The sequence below is a fragment of the Octodon degus genome, unplaced genomic scaffold (assembly GCF_000260255.1).
Source record: "Octodon degus isolate 3935 unplaced genomic scaffold, OctDeg1.0 scaffold00009, whole genome shotgun sequence".
Taxonomy (NCBI): Eukaryota; Metazoa; Chordata; class Mammalia; order Rodentia; family Octodontidae; genus Octodon; species Octodon degus.
In genome coordinates this window covers 7,697,510-7,721,117 of record NW_004524585.1, presented here as the reverse complement: position 1 = coordinate 7,721,117, position 23,608 = coordinate 7,697,510, and the positions used below count along the sequence as shown (strand labels likewise).

General features: G+C 38.6%; 1 protein-coding gene across 1 annotated transcript in view; it reads right to left on the bottom strand.

The window, feature by feature from the left end:
* Positions 1-23,608, bottom strand: part of Ptprc (protein tyrosine phosphatase, receptor type C) — a 145,088-nt gene that overhangs the window by 77,157 nt on the left and 44,323 nt on the right. The window contains exons 3-8 of the mRNA XM_023707392.1: positions 13,264-13,290; positions 10,448-10,633; positions 4,708-4,851; positions 3,907-3,981; positions 2,890-2,922; positions 564-776 (exon numbers count right to left, since the gene is read on the bottom strand). Coding sequence (XP_023563160.1) covers positions 564-776; positions 2,890-2,922; positions 3,907-3,981; positions 4,708-4,851; positions 10,448-10,633; positions 13,264-13,290 — 678 coding nt within the window. The remainder of the gene's footprint in view (positions 1-563; positions 777-2,889; positions 2,923-3,906; positions 3,982-4,707; positions 4,852-10,447; positions 10,634-13,263; positions 13,291-23,608) is intronic.

Below are 23,608 nucleotides of genomic sequence, written 5' to 3'. Positions count from 1 at the left end.
GAGAGAGAGAGAGAGAGAGAGAGAGAGAGAGAGAAGAAGAAGAAGAAGAAGAAGAAGAAGAAGAAGAAGAAGAAGAAGAAGAAGAAGAAGAAATTAACAGTGGAGACTAAAGCATATAAAGAGGTGACTTACATTACTTCATAATTTTTACTTGGTCAGGAAAGAAGAAAATTCCACTATTGACTTTCTTTCCTTTGACACTGTTTCTTACCATCCTGGTTCCTGGGAGCGCTAGAACATGCACACATGGTAGGGCTAATGAGATAGCCCAGCGAACTAAGCCCCTAATTAGGCAAGCATAAGGACTGAGGTTGGATCCCCAGCACCACATGCCACATTGGCTCTGCCCCCCAGGCATGCTGAGCCAGCCACAGAGACCAGGCATGGTGGCACACACCTGTAATCCCAGTGCTAGGGAGGCTGAAAACACAAGGATCACTACAGCTGTGTAGTGAGACTCTACCAAATAGATTAAAGATTAATAATAGAACAAACAAATAACATACACACACAGAACGGCCCTGTTACTGTACATATAGGAGCATCACTGGGTTGACATTTACCTGGTGGTACATGTAACGTTAAAAGTTTATGGCGAGAACATGAATCATCAGTTATCTGAATTACATGCTCTGAGCATCCTGTCAGTCTTTGCAACACTTCTTCACAGTTTTTAGAATTACACTTCATGGACTTAGAACCATTCAGTTGTGCTGTGAATGATGTATTCTCCTTGTAATACGTGTAAGTCACAGAGATTTGATCATATTGTTGATCTAAAAGGAAATAAAAAGGAGAATTATCCTTCATTCAGAAAGAACAAGTATGCATTTAGTACAAATGCCTCAATATATATTTTCAAACATGTCAAATCACTAAAAGATCTCCAGAGATATGAAAACTAGATGGGCATGCAGTGTCTTCATATTATGCTTTGATAGTTTCAAGAACTTCAGATTATAAATTTATGTTACATAGTTATTACATCTAATTTTTGTCTTAAATGGATTATGAATTCTGTGAGAGACAAAAACAGCCTATTTATTTGATAACTACTGTAAGTCCAGGCCCATGGATAATATCTATCATTAATATGAACTTAGTAATATTTTACTGATGGACAAAGGAAGGATGAAAAAAATTAGAAATCAGGTGTGATGGCCCACACCTATGATCTTGGCACTTGGGAAGCTGAAGCAGGAAGATCACCACGAATTTGAGATCAGCCTGAACTTCATAGTGAGTTTAAAACAAGCCTGCACTGCACAGTGATATCCTGTCTCCAAAAAAGTGAAAACTACACTTAACAAATATCCTCTTCTTTTTCAATAGTCTCCTTTGTTTTATGCACATTTCTCCGTGTACTTGGAACACTAATATTCGGAGACCACAGTCTCTCATTTCACTTTTCAAATCATATAAAATGAGGATTATTAATAACAAAACGCTTCCTAAACATCATTCATTGCGAATAACTTCTATGGTCTGGTAAAAATAGTTTAGCAAATATTAATTTAAACATTCATTTTATTTAACAAGAAAATATTACACCGTTGTTACACTGAAGACGCTATTCAAAGCACCAAGAATACAAAGCCAAATCAGACATTATCAGCTTTTTAAAGTGCAGTCTGATGCGGAGCACACGCAGACTGAATTGCAGAAGTCAGACAAGCACAAGGCAAGCCCACACTAACATGGTGACAAAGAGAAAGAGGTCTATTCAGAGTGAAGGAATAGAAAAGGGTTTCCTGAGAAGATGGCTCACATAGCACTTTTAAATGTGAGCAGAGCATATAAAAACAAATGCAGGGGCCAGAGAAGAAGGAGGAAAGAGAATTGCAAGGACAGAGGGAGAAGACAAGTAGACACTGAGGTAGGAGAATCTGTGTTTGGAGAAACACAGGGGAAGCACTTGAGGAGGTAATGGTGCTGGAGGACAGGGAGCCAGGGCTGAATGAGAGAGGCTCGTACTGGCAACATGAGTACATAAAGACAGATCTTTGCACGAAGCGTGTGAAGAGCTACTGCAGGCAGTGGCCTCAGTGATGAGATTTAGAAGTGAAAGGAAGTATATGCCTGACCATGCAGAAGGAACTTGTTTCTGCTGAGAAGAGAGGAAGAAAGTGAGTAAAGGATAGGTACAAACGCTTTCAGGTTTTAGTGTTGACGCAGGAGAAGGAGAGACAGAGACAGAGACAGAGACACAGAGAGAGACAGACAGAGAGACAGAGAGATAAAGACAGAGAGAGATAAAGACAGAGACAAAGTCAGAGAGACAGACAGACAGAAAGACAGAGACAGAGAGTGAGAGAGAGATTCAGAGAGACAGAGAGAGAAGGAGAGAAATAAGGAGAGAGAGACACACACACAGAAAGACAGAGACAGAGTAACAAAGAAAGAGACAGTCAGAGACAGAGACAGAGAGGGAGAGAGACAGACAGACACAGAAAGATAGAGAGATTGAGAAACATAGACAGAGAGAGACAGAGACAGACAGACAGACAGACATGGAGACAGACACAAATAGTTTTACTTTCTGATAAGCTTTCAAAACATTATCCGCATCTTACATGAGCCATTACACTGAACCCGTGCCCCCACCCCAAAGCAAGCTTGCTACCACATTAGCTTACAGACACGTCAGTTGTAGTTCGGGTGCTTCACCAAAATTGTCTAACTAGTAATTTTTAATTCAGGTATTCAAAACCAGGTCAGAATAGGACAAATCTTGTCACTGGTGAATACTGGCCTTTAAGAATTAGAGCTCATTATTGTTGAGAAATTAGAACCAGTGAGCTGAGTGAGCTTGAAAGCTTATAAGGAAGAAAGAAACAGCACAACTGCCAAGGGATGTGTGTTGCTCCTAAAACAACAGCCACAACTTACCGCAGGGTATCTTGGTTGTAGTAGGAACTGTAACTGAGAAAAAAAAGTAAATGATTAAAACTTTGTTTTAGTACATATTTTGGGGAAAAGCAATTTACAATACCTTACTCTGATAAACTGCAGTGTTTATCTAACTAGGTCTAACATATAATATAGAGTTTGCCAATAACCCAGTACTATGAAACAATTTAAAATTCATCCAATAAACAAAATATTCACAGCATTACTATTTTATTAAACATCTGATTGTGGTGTGGCAACATGCCTGAATACTCATACTGCCAAAACTATTGAGAAGGAAGGTCTTTATCCCCTTCATTGATCTAAAAGAACATTTAGACAATTACAACCCTTATAAGGTTTCTATTTTTAAAAAATGGACAGTAGGTAAGGGCTACCTTGTTCTGCATCATAATTTTTGCAAACAAAATACTTTCTGAACAAATAGAGTTGTGTGTGCTTCCACGCATTTGACTAAAGGGTAGGGAAGCTAAGAGGTCTCTGCTGGTCTCAGAGCTGCAAGGACTTGTGGGAGCAAGGTGGGCCTGGCTGCACCCTCTTCACTGATCCAGATGCCACTGTCGCTGTGGGCTATCCAGGGGGGACCCCTGTCCTTGAACTCCATGTCCCTCCCTGCTTAACTGAAATTCATCTCTTGAAAAGGAAATTCCTTTTGCCAGAACTAGTCTTTTCCACACTGATACTTCAGCCCATTATAAGAGAAAGAGCTTCCAACCATTTCAATTATTTCTCACACGTGTTTTCATCAAGTACACCTTCCTGAGGAAGCGACTGTAGCCATGTGGCCAGGGATACAGAAACTTCTTGTCCTAATCTCATCAGCTGTTGCTACACAGACCCAGCTCTAAGAGTTCCCCAGCTCTGAGGACTAGAACACGACATTGAACTTCTCCAAGAAATCAGCCTTAGGTAGAGCAAGTGGGAGACTCTGTGAGTGCAGATCAGATCCCGGCACTGGGGGTGCTGTGGCTGCGTGACTGGGGGTGAGGTTGTCACCTATTGCTGTGGTTGGAGGAAGAGTGCTTGCTGCAGGGCTCTGTGTGGATGATGCAGAGGCAAGAGAGGTGGGATCTGCAAGGCAATGAACAGAAGAATACAAGTTAATAGGCTGCTGTCCAAGGAAAGAGGGAGTCCTGCTCAACAAAGAGGACTCATGCTCGCGGCAGCCTCACTGGAACTGATACTTGACACTGGCAAATGAACCAAAGATTTGTCCACAAAGCTCCCTTTCAGATGAGGACTAATTTCAGGAATTTGAACTACACGGTGTCTACATTGAAGGCAAACATTTTTCCTTGGAATAATTCTTACCTGATGTGCAATCTTCCTCAAACTAATCTTTTCCCTTTCAAGTACAGCTTTCCTTGTTTGGGCTGCTGGCAGGAGCAAGTTCCTTTTCAACATGCCTATTGACTGTCAGGTTTTCTGTTTACTCCTCTTTGCATCAATCTTATCAAATGAGTACACTTATATACATTGTTGTACAAGGAAAAGTACTGCTAAGCTGTCCTAACTGGCTAGAAAATTAAAGAAACTGGATTTGATCCTAGAGCTGTATGCTATTAAAGCCCATTGTCCATTCTTCTTTGTCACGAACCTCATGTTTAATTTATAAGAATAAAATAAAATATACCCTGGAAAAAATTTACTGATAAGTTTATTTTGCCTAATTTAGCAGCAGGATATGACAATGTATAAAGCCAGAAACCTGAGAATATTTAGAGCAAAGAGTTCTATGGGAGCGTGCCGTTTCCAGCTCATGGTCTACAGCCCAATACACTGGCACCCTGGTCAAACCTGAGGTGTAAGCTGAGGTGCTGAGGTTGGAGGTGCGTGCAAGTGGGAGAGCAGAGCTGTTGCGTGCAGGGCTGAGGGCAGCTGCTGGGGTGGAGTCTGTGTCTGCAGGAAAGGCGGCGACTGTGCTCCTCTCTCCTGAGATACCTGCAACCAGAAGGGCCATCAGCACCGTCACCAGCGCTAGCACATAAGGGCAAAGATCAGTCAGCCAATGTGCACTCGACTACTGAAGCACAATACCAGCCAGTCAAGCACATCCATGGTACCTCAGCGCACACATGGTAGCCACAACCTCCCTGCTGAGTGCTGCCTTGGGCAATATTAAAAAATTCATCAGCACTGCAGAGAGCAGTGCTATCTTGGCGTTACTGGGAGCACATGGACTGGAGAAGAACTCTGAGAAGAGGCTGGGAGGGCTGGACCAGAGGAAATAGGACTTGGCACCTGTGGGGAGCCTCGCATGAGTGGGTGCCCCTCCCTGGGGAAGCCCCTGCCTGCAGGTGCTCAATTTTAACTTTCTGAAAACAGAGCACAGTGGGCTTTGCCTGTGCGGAAGCTGAGCTCAGGGTTCTTTTCTTTCTGGCTGAAGTTTACAATTCTATTTTCATTATATAATCCCCCTTGCCAGGAGAGAAAGTCAAACTGGTTTGGAACCTACAGACTTCACATCACACTGACATGATTCCCTTCCTTCCAATCAGAACTGAACGAACTAGTGCAGAATCTAAGATCGTAGCGGAAGAGCTGCAAGTTGTCCTTGGTTAAGACTTTTCGTTGTCAGACTCCAATGCCCTCACTGCATGCAACGTTTCCCCCAGACATCACCCAGAGAAGCACAGCACAGATTCTCCATGTACGTTCACTGGGTGCCCACCGGGTGACTAGTACTGTGCTGGTTGCTATGGACAAAACACATCTGAGCTTCTTGCATCTGAGAGCTTCTTTGGTTATCTCACATTCATGGCACCTTTGGTCATCAGTTCAGAGACATGAAGTAGTCTCTCAAGTACCCTCAGAGTCTATGTTCGCCCAATGATACGAGTGGGCAGGCATGTGCCAGTTACAAGTGGGTTGCAGCCAATAATTTAGCACACCTTCCCAATACACTGGAAATTTATTTCACTCCTCACTGTGTTTGGGTTTTCAGTTCATTCTTCTAAAGTCATTACATCCTAATCTCACACATCCACTCAAAAGAATGAATAAAAACTAAGTGCAGTTTCATCATTCTGGGTACATAGGAGGACTCCAAAGACTTATAAGCATTCATTAACTTTTAACAATTTTATCTTAACATAGCACTGGGCCTTTAGAAAGCATCCAAGTTTGTCTTTAGTCTCACTTCACCTTCTTTTCAACTCTGTCCCACATTTCTTTTCTCTCCCCTGTACGCGGCCCCCGCCCCAGGGCTGTCTGGAGCCTCTCCTTCCTCAGACTCTCACCTTCTTAACTCCTCTGAAAACTCATTTCTCTTGTTAAGTAGGTAATCTCAGCCACACTTTGGGAGTGGAATTTAAGTTTTAATTACGTTGATTAATCTTAATAGATCTTTAATTAGTGGAGCTGGCCATTGAGAGAAAGAATCCTTTGATCAGTGCAGAGCAGACTACTTTGTGTGACAACCAGCACCCAAGGACCTGTCCTCTTTGGATATTTTACAGCTTCCTCCTCTCCATAACTTTCAAGGCTGTGAATTTGCAAGAGGTAGCACACCTTTTTTCCAATGGCTTCCAGGCAGTTGGAAATGGCAGAATCAAGGAAGATGTGAGGACTGGCCTTCATTTAGTTTAAAGCATATGGATTTTCTGCAATGCATTTCATGGTAAGGAAACAATGATAATGCATATTTCAAAACAATTATTCTCCTATCTGAGGTGCTGGACTTCCACACCTCATTCTTACTTGAAACAAAATCATTTCACCGGAGGCCATGTAGGCCTTCAGGTTCTATGCAAACTTAGGACCTGCGAAGACAAGCACTTGTTTTCTTGCAAACAAAAGGATCCATGCGGTGATTTGGACACTGATTTTTGAAAGACAAGGGAGACAATGTGTTGCATTTTTGTACATGCAGAGATGTTAAATTGGAAGCTACTTGATGCTTAAATAGGAAAGATGAGCATCTCTTTGATAATCATTCCATAAATAACAACTGATTGTGACTACAATCTCTCTGTGCTCTTCACTGATAGCAGGAGTTACTTTACTGCTATTCCTGACAATTGTTTGTTGATTTGAGATTTGGGGCAAATATTCTGTCATATTATCTGTTGTTGCTTGCAAAGAATAGAGCTTTTCATTGTATAGTTGCCCAAACTATAAGGAAACATACAGCATCCTTGGATAACTATTTCTCCCTGAGGACATTTTTGTCCTGAATTTTCATTATTATTTCATCTCTTTTAAAGCTGTTGTGGGTCGGCCAAATGGCTCAGCGGATTAAAGCACCTGCAAGCAGGTGAGGGGCCAGGGGTTCAATCCCTGGTATTGCAGCCCTGGCTCCGCCCCCAGGGAGGACTGAGCTATATAGTTTCTCATCCTATGGGTAATTTCGAAATTCCAATTTATTAACTTGCTCAACACGGAGCAAGGGGCTATATCTTTTCACGCCCTTCCTAAAGCCAGTCAGTCGACATGGACTCTTTACATCTGCACAAGTGTGAAGGGCCCGCAAACCTGGCTCGCGCAGGCGTGCATCGGGTTTGAGCGTGCTAAGGTCAGCCTTGCTGCTGAGTGTCTGCGTGTCAGTTCGTCCGGCAGAGGGCGCCTGCGAGTCGGCGTGCGTGCCAGGGGGAGGCGTCGGTGTGATTGCAACACCTGGGTGAGAGCGTGAGACCAAGCGTCAATTTCTCCCACTGCATTTGAAAATTCACTAAGAAGCAAATTACGTCACAGTTTATCAGGCTGTGAAGTGACCCAATCTACTGAAACACGGAGTTCTCTGGCTGGAAGTGGAGCTATGGGTCCCCCACTTACAGATCTCCGGGAGCTCCCAGACCCCTGTGGCTTTTCAGAATTCACCACCTACTTTACAGACCCAAAGCTGGGACGTTTCTTTGTAGGTCGAATAAGAAAGGAATCCTCCATAACAAAGAAGTAGGAAAATAGACACGGAATAGAGCAAGCATCTAATGGATAGACTAGCCAAAAGCTAGGTTCAGCATTAAGAAAAGTTACAAGAAATGGAAGTCGATGTGACCATTTTCAACTACTGTTGTGGCACAGTTAACGACTGATAATATCTGACATTAGAGAAGGTGTGGGACTAGAGAAACGGGTGTGTCTGTCACACACATGCACATGCACACACACACAGAGGGCCATTTGCCAGGAGAGTAGAAGTCATTGCATAGTGGTGAAAATGATCTATTAAAGAAATAGAATTCAAAATGTTATTTCTATTGGGCATGCAAACTACATACCAAATATTTGTATTTGTCTGTTTACACATATCTATTTCCATATCAATACGTTTGAAACATGCATAAATGATTTTTATAAAAGCAATATTCCACACTTTAGCTGTGCTTGTTGTAACCATTTTTTTAAAAAAGAACAATCTAGAAGAGCATGTTCTATGCCATTAGAGAAGTTAGTAAAAACTGTCTCCTAGATATATGCATAAACAAGGAAAGAGCAAAGAAACTTTCCAAGCACGCTGTACCATAAACCTATTGTGGCCGAATTAAGTCAGTATTTTATTATTATTCACCCTCATTTCCAACGTGTCCCACTTTAAGTCTGTTCTGTGGCACCAGCTTCCTGTAAACCTATGGCTTTATTATGTGTGTTCAGGTAGAAAAATGTTATGAGTGAATTGAATGCGTAATAATAGTGTGTGTGTGTGTGTGTGTGTGTGTGTGTTATGAAATCTGGACTCCTAAGGGGTTAGGGAGATAACTCAGTAGAATAAGTGCTTGTCTGGCAAGCACAAGGGCCTGAGTTCAATCCCCAGTTCTTCAAAAAAAAAAAAAAAAGAAAGAAAGAAAAAGAAGAAAGAAAGAAAGAAAGAAAGAAAGAAAGAAAGAAAGAAAGAAAGAAAGAAAGAAAGAAAGAAAGAAAAAAGAAAAGAAAAATCTGGAATCCTTTGAATGGAAAGCTGAATGACCTGGCTTAGGCCATGAAAACCTCTGTCACAGTGGTGGCAAACCTTGGCATGTGTTCAGCAATGGACACCTGAGCCATGTCACCCCAGCTTCGCCACAGCAGCAGGGCACTGGGTGACAACACACAGAGGGGCCACATAGGCACCTTGCAATAAATAAGTCTTGATTTGTACCATGTCTTTAAAGAGTTTCACTACCACTAGCCCAGCATGAAATATTTTGCTTATCAGCAGCATTTGCCTACCATCTTTACTTGCCTTTCCTAAAACTTTGAGGCAATGAAGGTGTTTAGATATATTCTAAGTCAGTACTTTGCTATGGCAGCATGGAAAATGAGGTAAAGATTTCATATACAATCTTGTAATCTCTAAAAGAAAGCATTATCCATTTTGCTAAAAGGCAGTTCAATAGTTGAAATACTGCAACACATGCTTGTTTTTCAGAAAAAGCTAAGTGCCATTCTTAGGCTATCAAATAGTTTAGTCCCTATGACAGTATTCTGTAAATCTTTTTACCTAAGAAGTTGGCATCCTAGCACATCATTTCAGAAGTGCCTGGCCTGTTACCGTGTGGATAGTTTGTTGAACCAGATACTCTGGAAGTGAGTATAAAATGAGCTGAAGTCACTAGTACATCAGCATGTGAGAGACATCAGTGGTCCTCACTAGCCATATGCCTCCCAAATCAGTCTAGTGTTTCACTAGAAACGTGATTACGTGCACTCAGTTTCCAAAATAAAAAACGTGTTGAAATAGCCCTAAAAGAAACCCGCATAACAAAGCTGTCAAATGTTACAGTGAATGTTTAAAACTAACTGGCCTAAACTCAATAATTTTTTGATAATGCTAACTTGGAATAGAATAAGGAAATGGACGTGTTCCACTTTAGAGCTCCAGCCTGTGCACGGCTACGAGGAGCCCAGGAGAGAAGGAAAAGAGAGCTCGACGCAGAATGTGCACACAAAGGACCGTGTCGTCCTACCCCAAGCAGCACTCACTACACAGCATAAGATGTGCGCTCCAACCATCCCTGTTGCAGACAGGCAGATGCTCCAGCGAGCGCGGCCAGGCCCCATTCATTGCATCTACTGACATCCAAGCACAGAAAGCTCTTGCTGTTTGCAGTGACCAACAGCACTTTCTTTAACACTCCACCATCCACTGCTATGGGAAGCGTGGCTCAAAGACATATCTCAATGTAAAAACTTCAGTTAGCACCATGAACATATCTGCCTTATTCTCTAGACCTCTCACACAGACTTCTTGCTAGGAAGAATTCACGTGTCCCCCGCTCTTTCCTTTCCACAGAGCTGCATCACACATTCTACCTCAAACTGCTGTTCACTACAAAAGCGTGCTACACATGTACTCAGAAAAATCCCTGTTGCACTCCTGATTTTACTTAGTGGGTCATTCTTTCACCCCTTTCTTTCTCCCTAAATCAAGTATACATTGCTTTAGCCAACCAATTTTTATACAACCTAACATGTCTTAAACATTATTCATTCGGATAAAATCATATCCAAGAAACTGCACATATAATGTCAGGAAAAAAAACTATTTTGGTTACTTCAGAGCTTTTTTAAAGATAAGTTTACTGCACAGCATGTTGATTAAGAGCGTTTCTATGCCAACCTGTCACATTCAGAACATTAGCATTATCCAAAGGGCCCGGGGAGTCAGAGGCTGAGGAACCACTTAGACTAGCAGGAGGTGTGGTCTCTGAAGAGTCGTTTCCTCTTTCAGAGATGCTTGCGGGTGAGGATGCAGTGCTGGGAGCAGGCAAGGGGCCGTTAGGAGGCTTCTCTGTTGCAGTCAGTCCTGTTTGTCAATGGGAGACGGAGGAGAAAATAAATATGTCCATCACATTGTGAAACATGTGGTTATCACAGTACACTAAGTCCCTAGGCCATCAGAGTGTCCATCTGTGCACACACACACACACACACACACACACACACATATGCATGTATACACATAGTCTAAGTGTGACACATGGTGTGGGTATGAATTTGTATATACACATATCCAAATATAGGTCCAAATACACATGTAAAAAATGCATTATAATACACAGAGATAGATAATAAATCAAATACACAGTAGTAAGGATTAAAAAATATAGGAAAACAGACTTAAGCGCAGTTATCACCTATTCCCTTGCCATTCAATCACTGGTTTCTCAGCTATCTAGAACAGTTACCTTGCCAGTAGTGGACCCCTCTGGTTAAAGATGCATACAGGGAATTTACAAGACTGACAAAATCATGGAGAAAAGAAAATTCAAAACTAATGCTATTATGTACTAGGAGCTAGGATTTTAAAAAATGAGCAACAAAAGTCTTACAGAAACACAGATTGAGTTTTTAAAATCAAATACAAACCAAGGAAAAGATGGAGAAAAGCCTGGAAAATAAAACTCATAGGCACGTACAGAAATCATCCACTCTTACCAAAGCGTCAACTTCATACTGACAAAAGAGACATAATATAAGACACTGAAGTAAGATTTCTGTGACTTAAATTCACTTTACAATGAGGAGGAAATGTGGCCAGCTGTAGTAAAATGAGTACATCTGATGATACGGGTGTACAAATGGCAGGGCACAAATTAGCACGGTGTAACAAAGGCCTTAAATCCAGCTTTGCTCTTTCACTGAAAAGTGTGCTTTTTAATGGAAGAATAAAAAAACACACCACGTTCTATGTATTCATCTGATGTTGAGTATTTCAGCGCCTTCTTCCCCCCTAAATTTCGTTCACCATGTACTACCTTTTCATGCTCACTGTAAGTCCCCATTTCAGAAATGAGAACTTAAGATTATAAAGCACCCACCAGCTTGACGTGCCCATTTCACCTTGTCCTTTACTTTGGGACAGTGGCTTGCTCTGATTGCGTTCCTAGTGGCAAAATCTGTGAGAAAACACTGTTCTGCATCTTGGGTCACAATTTTGACTTACTTGACTTTCTCATTTGGATGCTTATGTGACTCTGCAGAGGGAAAGGAAACTTGCCCCGAAGGGCAGGGAGCGCCTTGCCACCCTGATGTGCGCTGCCCATTCTAAGCTCAATGCAGCCCTCTGCTGCGAAGCAACTCACTTCTATGCCGGAAAAAAAGGTATTAATTTATACTTTTATAAAAGAGCTAACTTTTAAAAAATGGAAGTTAAGAATGGTGGTGTACACCTGTAATCCCACCACTCTGAGAAGTAGAAGCCGGGCAGTGGCAAGTCAAAGTCCAGCCTGGGAAACTTAGCAATTTAGACAGACCCTGTCTAAAAAAAAAAAAAAAAATGTGGGGAGTACCACAAATATAACTAAATAAATAGTAAAAGTTTAGATCAACTATAATGCTATGAAGAGTGACTTTTATTTACTTAAAGCAGTGTTTTAGTATTACATACTGTGAGACTACAGAATTGTAACAGTAAGGTCTTTCAAAAACTAAAGCAATCTACCTCCCCTGAAGACTTAGGAGGGCCATTTGTTAGGACTGGCATAAATATTCTGTCGGTGTTCATCATTTGGAATGAATTTTCATTTAATGATAAAAAAATTCCTATAATAATCTAATTGTGAGATGTGTCTCATACTGTTTTGCATCGTAATACTAAGTCAAAATTGTCTTAATATTTTTATTTATCTTCTTAATGCTTACTGTCAACTATATGACCAAATAAAATTTAAACAGTACATTTTCAATAACAATCATATTGAAGTTATATGATTCATATTTACCCTTCAATTTAAGTTCTCTACTATTTTGTGTTTAATATATACAGATTTAGTGGCAGCATCTTCATTACTCAAATTTATTTTTCTCATGATTTGGACAGTTCCTAAGACCATAAATTTAGTTGTGATAGCACAATTTGATAACAATTCTTACAAACTATTCAACAATCAAGTCTTTGGCATACTTTTTAAAAGACAAAAATTTATTTAAGAATTAATAATAAGAACAATTAACTAAGAATGTATGTTTAAATCTAAATACAAATGAGTGATAAATATAATTATTAAAGAAAATATGTTACTCCTAAGCATAAGTTTATATCTAGCTTTTACAACTCAGATAAATTTTAGCTCATTCTTAGGTACGAAGTTTTGTGATGTAACTTTATTTATAGTATTGAAATTTTCAAGGGAACTTGGAATCCTGTCATGGTTTTTACTTTGAAGGTTAAGAAAAGTTATTATTTATACATGATAATAGACGTGCAATTCAGTATGTTCTGGCAGTTACCAAACTTTATGTCTTTTTTTTTTGCAAGGCAAGAGCTCTACCACTGAGCCACATCCTTAGCCCTTTAAGAACAAGTGACTGTCAAGACCATTCAGTTTCTTAAAACAATTTATTTGAGTAATAAGTAAAAAATTATATCTACATTAAATATATAATCTTTGCAACAAGAAAATAAATAAATAAAATGCAGATGTTAACTCTTACCAGAAGTAGGAACAGGTGTGCTTTTTCCTGTAAAATAGAAAACAAAATCTTTTTAGATTGTTTCATATTTCATATGTGCTTATAAGTATACAGCATGCATACATATGCATATACATAGGAACACATATGTATGTATACAGATCATGTCTATTTTAGAACATTAACAACATGACAATTTTGCCTCAATGAAACCTTTTTCTGTCTCTTAATGTCCTGTTTACAAAACCCACATATGTTAAAACCCTGTTATTATTCTTAAATTATCAGGCAAAATAAGAAAAATGATAGAATAAAGGAAAACTGTTGAGATTAATTTCAAGCCTGTAAAAGTCTTTAGAAAAACTTTAGGAAAGATGTTTTCCAAGACTCATTCACTGATTGATACGATTTGAGCATTTGCTCCATAGTGGACATTATGTCACATGCCAGGAGCACGTGACCAATTTTGGCAAACTCCTTGCCTTCAGTGATTTCTGTTTAATCTGAGCTGTAGAACAGATTCATGAAATGCAAGGCAGACAGTGCTATCAAGGCCTGTCAGAGGCTCATCTTATTTAAGTTGCAAGGATAGTGGCTAGGGAGTGGAGAAAGTGTTTTGAGGGGTTTCTTGAATGCATTTAAGCTGTGCTTTAATACATTAAAGTAATAGGAACTTTAGGTTCACCTCAGAGTCTTTCTGTTGGAATATCATTAAAGAAAGGTCTAATGGAGAAGCATTTGAATTTTGCATCAATAATTTTTGTGAAATAGAAAATGGATTAATAAAGAAAGATGAATTACAATATGCTATGTTCAAATGTAAATTTCCTATGATGAATGCAATTGTTATATTTGGCAAATACATATTAGTAAAAAAACAACTTCACAAGAAAACGAAAATGGGTCAATATAAGTCAAGAGAAAAGCAAATGTAGAAATAATATGCTGTTTGAAGAAAATATTAGCCCAAGAAAAAAGCAAATAAAGAGTGCCTGAAATACTTAATTAAGACTTAAATTTTTGGAAATGAGAATTGAGGAAAATTATTGGTAAAGAAAATCTTTCCAGCTAGTAAATGGTTTATGATGACAAATATATGTTAAATATTTTAGAGATATCAATTTAATTCCAAAAGGCTCAAAAGTGATGCATTTTAAAAGAGGTATTATGACAGAGAGTATTTTTTCTTTTTATTTTATGATGAACTGAAACAAAATTTTAAATAAGATGGTAAAAATAGTTTCTACACTATATATTGTGATCTTCAAAATAGCTACTCAATACAAGACAAAAATCAATAGGATTCTTACAAAATATAAATAAATAGGTAATAACACAAATTTTCCTTTCAATGAACTAAGATAAACTATTAGCATAAATAAAACAAATGAGCCAATTAAAAACTACATGGAGACACCATTTTACTTCAGAAAGAATGGCTATCATAAAAAAAGTCTAATAATAACAAATGCTGACAAGGATGTAGGGAAAAGGGACTCTACTGCATTGTTGGTAAGAATATAAACTGGCCCAACCACTATGGAAATCAGTGTGGAGATTCCTCAAAAAACTAAAAGTAGAAATTCCATTTGACTCAGTTATCTGCCTCTTAGATATCTTCCAAAAGAAGTTAAAATCTCCATATGGCAGTGATATAGTGAGAGTTGTAAAAAGAAGGAGAGAAAATAAATTATTGAATCAGTAGATAATCAGGGAGATAGCTCAGTAGAATAAGTGCTTGCCTGACAAGCACAAGATCCTGAGTTCAACCCCCTGTACTGAAGAAAAAAAAAAAAAAAAAAACACCCAAGAATCAGACTTTGAGAAACTTAAAGAGTAACTCAGAAGTGATATCATTTTATTATTATAAATTGCTAATGTGTACTGACTGCTGAGTGGGTTTCCTGCCATCCATTAAGCTTTTGCTTGAGGGGCTGGTGAGATGGCTCAGTGGTCTAAAGCACCTACTTAGAACAAGCTCAGCAAAGCACAGGGACCGCGGTTCAATCCCCCAGCACCACGTGCCAGCCAGCCCCGCCCCCTGGTGGGCTGAGCTGGCCACACACACACACACACACACACACACACACACCTAAAGAAATAAATAAAATTAAAAAAAAAAAAAAAAAAGCTTTTGCTTGAATTTTCTCTCTTGAGGTCATAAAATCCCCTCTGAAGCTTAGAAAATTCAAGTGTCTCAGACCAGACTGGTGTATGGGATCCTGGCTTGAGTCTGAGCCCATCTGACTCTAAGGCTCTGCTCTGGACACCTGGGTATCTCTCTTCCCTCAGCAGCCTGGCCTTTCAGCCTTTTCCTCATCGAAACTTTGCAGTATACAAAATCTTTTCACCAGTGTTAGACTGCACAGAGAATATGTTCTTTTAAAAGTTTATAAGCTAAGTAAAAATGCATCTTAATCAGGAGGACTTAATCTCAGAGGAAAATTACTCCTATAATTAGAAAAGCTGAAATAACCTTGATCTGAAAGATGATTATGTATAGTAAGTTACAATTTGCTCAGTGTTCTACATGTGTTATAAACATTAAAGAAAATTCAAGGATCTGTCAATTTAATTTCCTAAACGACAGTATCTTCATAAGAAGGCCAAGCAAACTAACACAACAAACACAAGTTTATTTATTTATTTATTTATTTATATTTAGGGAAGAGTCTACAAGGTGTTCAGGGTCTCACTACTAGGTCAGATTCATAATGATCCTCCTGTTCACAGCCTCCCAAGAACCGGGATTATAGATGCACGCCACCACGCCCAGTCTCAATCAACATCTCAGATGCCCGGGGACATGGCCAGCATAGCATGTATTCTACAGTACTACAGTTTTGTTCAGCTGTGAAAAGGTTTATAAAAGCTTAGGAACAGAGTAACAGATATTTCTAATCTAATTGTCATGTCATATTCAACAGTTCCACAAACCCTTTAATCTTTGATGCAACAAAATTTAATGTCCCTGGATAACAACATGATATCTAAAGATCTATCACATTTTCCTTTTTCTATGTCCATGTTTACTTCCCATAAAGACTTTTCAAGTTAAGCACATATTTTCTTTAATACTCATTTATTTCTGAATGTGATTTTGAATTCCTCCACTGGGTGGCTGTGTTATAATAAAATCACCCATGTTTTGTGTTATTTTCTTTCTTTGGTATTTCAAGCATGCACACACATGCATACATACACCCTTTTATCTTTATGAAAGAAAACTCCAAGACTCAGCCTTCCTGTTTAGACCTTGTATAAAAAAGAACTTGCTCATTCTCGTGACCACAACATTCTTTATTTTCAATACTCACTACAATTTTATTCAACATGATATGTGATATGAAAAAAATATTGACTACTCAAAAAATTTAGAGGACTGCTGTAAAGTTCTAAAATTGAAAGCCATTCTAAAATTTAAACCAATGCCCATTAAGAGACTCTTCAAGCTTTCTGCATTGTAAAATAATTTTGATAGGCCATATCCACTAGAATACTTAAATTTAAAATATTTTCAATTTTTGTTTAAATGTTCAAAGACAACCTCTTCAAGTCTCAAAGTAGGAACATAGTAAAGGTGACTTTCATGAAATAACCCAGTTTGAAAAGATTAACATCAGGGCTGGCCAGATAGCTCAGTCAACTAAAGCGCCTGTTTAGGCAGGCCCAGGGACCACATTTGATCCCGGGTGTGCCATGCTGGCCCCATCCCCGTGGTGTACTGAGATAGCGATAGAGTCCTGGAGCAGTGGCACAAGCCTGTAATCCCAGCACTAGGGAGGCAGAAAACAGGAAGATCACTAGGAATCCAAGCTGCGTAGTGAGACCCTACACAAATTAATAATGATAATAATAATAATAATAATAATAAATCATCTACTGCCTTCCATAAAAGTAGTCAGTACACAGACAAATAACTTCTGTGTTACCTGGCTCTGCACATGAAATAAGACAGAAGGTAGGTGAACCACATCATTTTAATAGAAAATAGAGACCCACCGACAGAAGAGTGGATGAAGAAAGCAAGGCATATATGCATGAGGGAATACTATTCAACCATAAAGCACAAATTTGAGTCATTTGGAGGAAAATGGATGTACCTCAAGACCACAATACTAAGTGAAATAAATCAGACCCAAGAGGTTACAGATCCTGTGCTTTCTCTCGTATGAGATACTACAATACAAACAACTCAAAGTGAAAAGTGTGATAGGATAGAGGGAAACATATTTTGGAGAAGTAAAAAGGGCTTAAAGCTAAGAGGGAGATGGATAGTAAGTGAAAGGGAAGTAAAATTGAATAAGATACCGTATGTATATTTGCCGATTCCTCAAGATGAATGTAATTATTGCGATTATTAAGCATCACATCCACATATTAATAAAGAAAGATGCAACAATATATAGAGGAAACTACTCTCCAATGTCTGGAATAACATTTCAATATCCCCGACATTTTTCAATTCTTTCTATATTATGAATAAGGAATTCATCTATTATATTTTACAAATGCAAACATCATGAGAACATTACCAAATCATTGATGAACAACCGTGTTGAACCCTTACTGTACATTCTTTTAAATTCTATAAACACTTCAAGTAAACAAAATAGATTATAGTAGTACAATTGATGTTTCCATATATTTTAAAAACATTGTCTTTAGTCTTCTGGGAGTACATTTTTAAACCTTATTTTTTCACATATATTCCTTGTCTTCATTAAGTGAACAAAATATTATTTAGTAATATTTCAATAGGTGGCATCGTAGCCCCAAAAATCTGTAAATCCTCTCGCCCAGAGTTCTTTTACCCATTATAATCCTGTTGTGAATCACCAATGGAATTGACGGATACATTAAACAGATGAAAATGTAGATAACAGAACACTTGATCTTCAAAGCTGTGTTATTCTAACACATGTATTGTTACTGAATTTATCTTTCCCAATATGTTTCTTTTACACCTCAAAATGTTTAAATGATTGTAAATCAAAGTTACCTTGAAGTCACACCCCGAAGTCTCCCATCACAGATTTCAGAAAAAAGTAGGAATCAATTTTGAGTGAAAGTGGTATTTCAAAAGAAACACTAGGGCTTTAAATAATACCCATCCCACCCCCCCTTGCAAAAAAAAGAAAAAGAGATAGAAAGAAATGGAGCATCATTTCTAAGGGGATTTAAGCCTGTCTAGTTTGCAAATCAGTGAAATGTACAAGGACAGAAGAGGGAAACAGAATAGATGAAATAAATACCACCTCTCACTACTGACCTAGAAGGAATGGTGGCACATTGCAAAGAATTAGAATGCAAACCTGACCTCCATAAATATTCAGGCTGTACAAAGCAGGAAAAGTAAATCAAGACAAAAAGTGAGGGCTGACAAAAATCTCATAGTACAGCACAATAATAATGAAGTACTTAAGTAAAAATGAAGGATTCTACTTTACCAACTCTGATATATGATTTATAATCCAACAAACAGTGTCAGATACTTAAGGTTTGGCAGGGTAAACACTCTTCATAAGTTAAAAGCAAGGTATTGATGAAATTTCAGAGAAGCCATTAGCTTGTCAGTAAATACAATGACAATGACTGTTTACTGAAAAACCATTGTGTACCAGACACTGTGCTCACTGCTTTCGGTAGGTGTTTTGTATTTACCCATCTCAGGAAGTCATCCCAGTTAACAATTATTTTATGTTTTATAGGGAAGGAAATTGAGAATTAAAGTCCATTGCCCATAGTCCTATACAAACAAAGTTTAGATACAAAATAGTGACTGTTTAATAACCTTTAAGGTATCCCTTGTTCAGACTCTGTGTTAAAATATTGGTTGTATTCACATTACACCTTAAGTAAAATAGTTGCTGTCAATGTCAGAAAGTGACTCCAAGGAATTCTGTCCAGGTACAAATACAAGATTATAATGATATTGCTTTTGTTGAGGGGAAGATGGGGGATGGGAATCGAACTCAGGACCTCTCATTTTCCAGGCAGGTGCTGTGTGACGGAGCTGAATTCCCACTCCCTGCAGGGTGATATCCCTAACATGTAGTTCATTTGACAGAAAAGAGCCTTGAAACTCAGAGAAGTAAGTGTATTAAGTGTAGATTCTGAGTGGTAAGTGTAGATTCTGAGTTTGATTTCCGGTACTCGGGGGCCTGCCCCTTAGCTCAGTTCTTTAAGTGGCTGCTTCAACAAAGCAGTCAGGCTCAGGTTGCTGTGGTTCGATCCCCACGACTCAAGCCAGCCAAACCTGCCCTGAAGGCATTCGGAGCAAAAAAAATCCCTCTGATTTCTGGTACTCCTCCCACCCCCACTCCCTGCAAAAAAGAGAAAGAAAAGTGATAAGAAGACTGTGCCCATGAACAAAGAATAGAGCTTCTGTACAGTAACATTTTGACTCTAGAGGAGGTTAATAATGGATAGTCATCAAAAATCTTTTGTAAGGGGCCAGGGAGATGGCTCAGTGGAATAAGCACTTCCCTGGCAAGGGCAAAGGCCTGAGTTCAATCCCCAGTTCCACAAAAAATCTCACACCTCTCCTGCTGGCCAAAAGTGCCCTGAAGGCATTCGAGGAAAAAAAAAAAAAAAAAAAAAATCTTTTTTAAAAAGACAGAAAACACAATATAATAAAAAAAAATACCATTTACAAATGGCAGCATATCTGAAAATGTTTAAGTTAGCATCTGGGAAGTAGGAACCAATGGTAGGAATTGGGCTGGGGCAAAAAGCTGTTCTTGATTACTGCAGAATTCATAATATTTTAATGTTCATATTCAAATGTGTGTTCACATACACACACACACACAAACACATAATTTTTAAGGAAACAATCAGTATGTAAAATGGAGTAAAAATAAAGAAGGAAGCTGTTTACAGCCAAGGAAAGGAATAAAATAAAATAATTCATTATTTATAAGTATAACGCCCCACCCAACCATCTTGAAAGCCACACTGAGCCCCAAACAGCCTCGGAGCCTCTGTGACCTGGCCCTGCACCCTCTCTCACTTCCTGGAACCTTATTGCTGGTCTACTGAAAGGAGCTATTAATGCTTAAATTTTTTCTCTCTTCTTTTTTTAATATTTTATAATTTTGAACAATTTTGCATGCTTATATCTAGTACCCTGAACAACTAACCAATTTGAAAACAACAATATCCAATAGAATAATCTTTGTTCTGGCCCTGGAGTCTGCTGAGAGGGGTGAATGAGACTGGGCATCATGGAGCACGCCTGTAATCCCAGTGCTTGGAATGCTGAGAACAGAAGGATCACTATGAATCTGATCTGTGCAGTGAGACTTTGTAGACTCTGTACTAAATACATTTTTTAAAATGGAAAAAAAATTAAAAATATATTGTTCAAATGTTCATAAAAACCAGCTAGAGTTATATTCTTGGAATATAATTTCAAGAGTCTGTTTAGTGAAATTCTACATCATTTCTAATTTTTTTACTACTTTTGTATTGTTTTTTAAAAATAAAAAGTAACTGTAGCAATAAGATCTCACTTTCTCTCAAAGAATTATCATATACAGTATCACAAATACTGTATTTTATTTACAAGTACATGTGAATGTGCACACATATAAACTTCTAAAATTTATCATGTGCTTATAAATTGTTTATATTTGGCTTAAAGAACACCATGTTGCTAATTTCAGCTACATATGTTAACTAAACAAATGAGAAAAAAAAGTAGTAAAATCTAGATGACCATGTATGAGAGAAATCGATTGTTTCCTTTTTTATCTTACAATATTAATCTCTAATTTAGAGGGAAACATTGGATTATCACTTCTTCTACAATGGGGGTGAAACTGAGGTCTCTGCTTTAGACTCATGTGTCTCAAGATGTTCAACATCAATATTTTCCAAAAAAAAACTCATGCCCCAGGCACTACACAAGAGCTACAAATTGTGTTAACATGCTAAAGACATAGGGCAATTGATGTCATTTTGTTTAACATAGAATCTCATAAAAAACATCTGCCACCACCCATTTTTCCACAGACATACCATAGACCCACTCATGAACACGAACCCCGTGAAGCTGCAGGGTTCTTAGGAACACAGTTTATAGCCTTCTGGTTTGTGTCAGTGATGAACTTTCTTGAGTCTGCATGAATTAGTGTATACATAGTATGACTCTCCACCTGTAGAAATCCTGTTTCAGTAGAATGGTAGTGTGAAGTAATGTATTTATTAGGCATTTTTTCAAACTCTACTGATGATTACAGTGGATAACAAGGGTTAAGAACAACTGGTGAAGATATTCATGTTTCTTTTTACCCACATACTCTTTCTTTGAAAACATTTTTCCAAAATTAATTGATCTTTTCATTTATTTTTGGGTTTTTTGTTTTGTTTTGCTTTGTTCTGCTTTGTTTTCTTGTTTTGAGACAAGGTCTTATGCTATACTATATGCTGGACTTGACCTCATTATGTAGTCCAGGCTGGCCTTGAACACCAGGCAATCCTCTTGCCTCAGCCTCCCAAGTACTGGGATTATAGGCATATGTCAGCATACCAGGCTGATCTTTCAATTCTTATAAAAAGGTGTGTTTTCCTTTATGTAAATCTGAGGATATACTGTATAGATTTACATAATGCTGCATTTCCCCAAAAAGTAAGAAGTAGCTGGAAAATATTAGCCTTCAAACCTAGAGCCCAAACATGCCAGCCCCAGGGCCTCCCTCCACTCACCTGCCCTCGCTACCCTCCTGCTCTACTGGTGGGAGCTCTGGAAGGCTGGGAAGGTTAGTGTGGACTGACGGAGGCCAGCATTTTTGAGCTGTAGTTTTCAAGGTAATTATTTTTTAGCTAGGACTTACTTTGGGAAGAAAAAGTGTACACTCCAGATAGAAAAAATAAATTAATTGTACTAATGCCTTAGTATGCATTTTTGTAATTATTCACTTCTTCTATGATAGACTAAGATCCCAGTCAAAGAAATTCCAAGAATCACCAACAGATGTTGGTCTAATGGGTGAAATTCTTTGACTAGTGCTTTAGTACTACTAATAATAGCTTTTGGGGTTTTTAAAAAATATATTTTATTAAGGGAAATACAGGGTCTCACTATGTAGATCAGACTCATAGTGAGCCTTCTGTTCTCAGCCTTCTAAGTGCTGGGATTACAGGTGCACACCACCATGCCCAGTCTCAGTCACTGTCTCAGTACACCACGGGGGTGGGGCCGGCAGCACACTAGGGATAGAATCCTGGTCCCTGCGCCTGTCTAAGCAGGCGCTTTAGTCCGCTGAGCTATTTGGCCAGTCCATAATAGTTATTATTAAATAAACAATTACTAGATAGATTTTGTATTATTTTACCTAACCTTTACAGGAATTCTACAGAATACATAGCAGTATCTCCATAGATGAGGGTTCAAAAATCAAAATGAATGTAAGCAAAGCTAAAGAACTCACGGGAAAATAAGAGATTTAAGTGCAGACCCATTGGATTCTAAAATGTTCAGTGCTTCTGCAATGACTGTGCTCTGGGGCGGGGGGAGACTACTTAATGCAAAATCCAGCATTTGTGCCCATGAGCTTTGAGGGACTCCACAATGAGTAAAATACCATGTGCGAATGTGCGAACCATCAAAATGGGCTGCAGAGCATCATACATTAAAGTTTAATATTGGACTAAGGGTGTAGCTCAGCTGGTTGAGTGCTTTCTTAGCATGTGTAGAGTCCTGGGGGTTTGATTCCCAACGCTGTAGCTAATAATAACATTAATAATGACAACTATGGTTAAAGATGCAAATTATGAGACAGTGACTGTAAAAGTGGGAAATTCTTGCTGTTTAGCAAAAAAAAAAAAGAGGAAGTGAACAAGTGTGTAACAAACAGCAATGGTACAAGGCTGTGTTCCCTTCAGTATTTTTACCCAAATCTTTAAGGAAGGCAGGATTATGTCCGTGCTTTAAAACAAAACAAACAACCCAACAAATGTGTGTGCTGGTGAAAGGTGTAACTTCTAAGAAGTAGGACTGGGGTGTGAACCAGGCTCCCCAAAGAAAGGAAACTGAAGAGGGGGAGGGTCTTGCTCCTCCTCTAGCTCAGGAAAAGATTGTTCATTGCAGCATCCACAAACCTTTCTGGAAACCGAGAGATAAACTGAAATTACACTATTTTGTGAACTACACCGTTTTGTGAATTCCGCTATTTTGTGAACTCAACACCTGACAATAAACAACAAATACAAAGTACGCAAAGTAATCCATGTCACCAAGTAATGCCCTCGCTCCCGAACTTCGTCTCATCTTCTCGGAAGCTGCTGCATCTGCAGCCTCTTCATACCCTGAAGCTGAGGATAATTAGAGAAAACGCTGACAAAGGCACTACTAATTTCT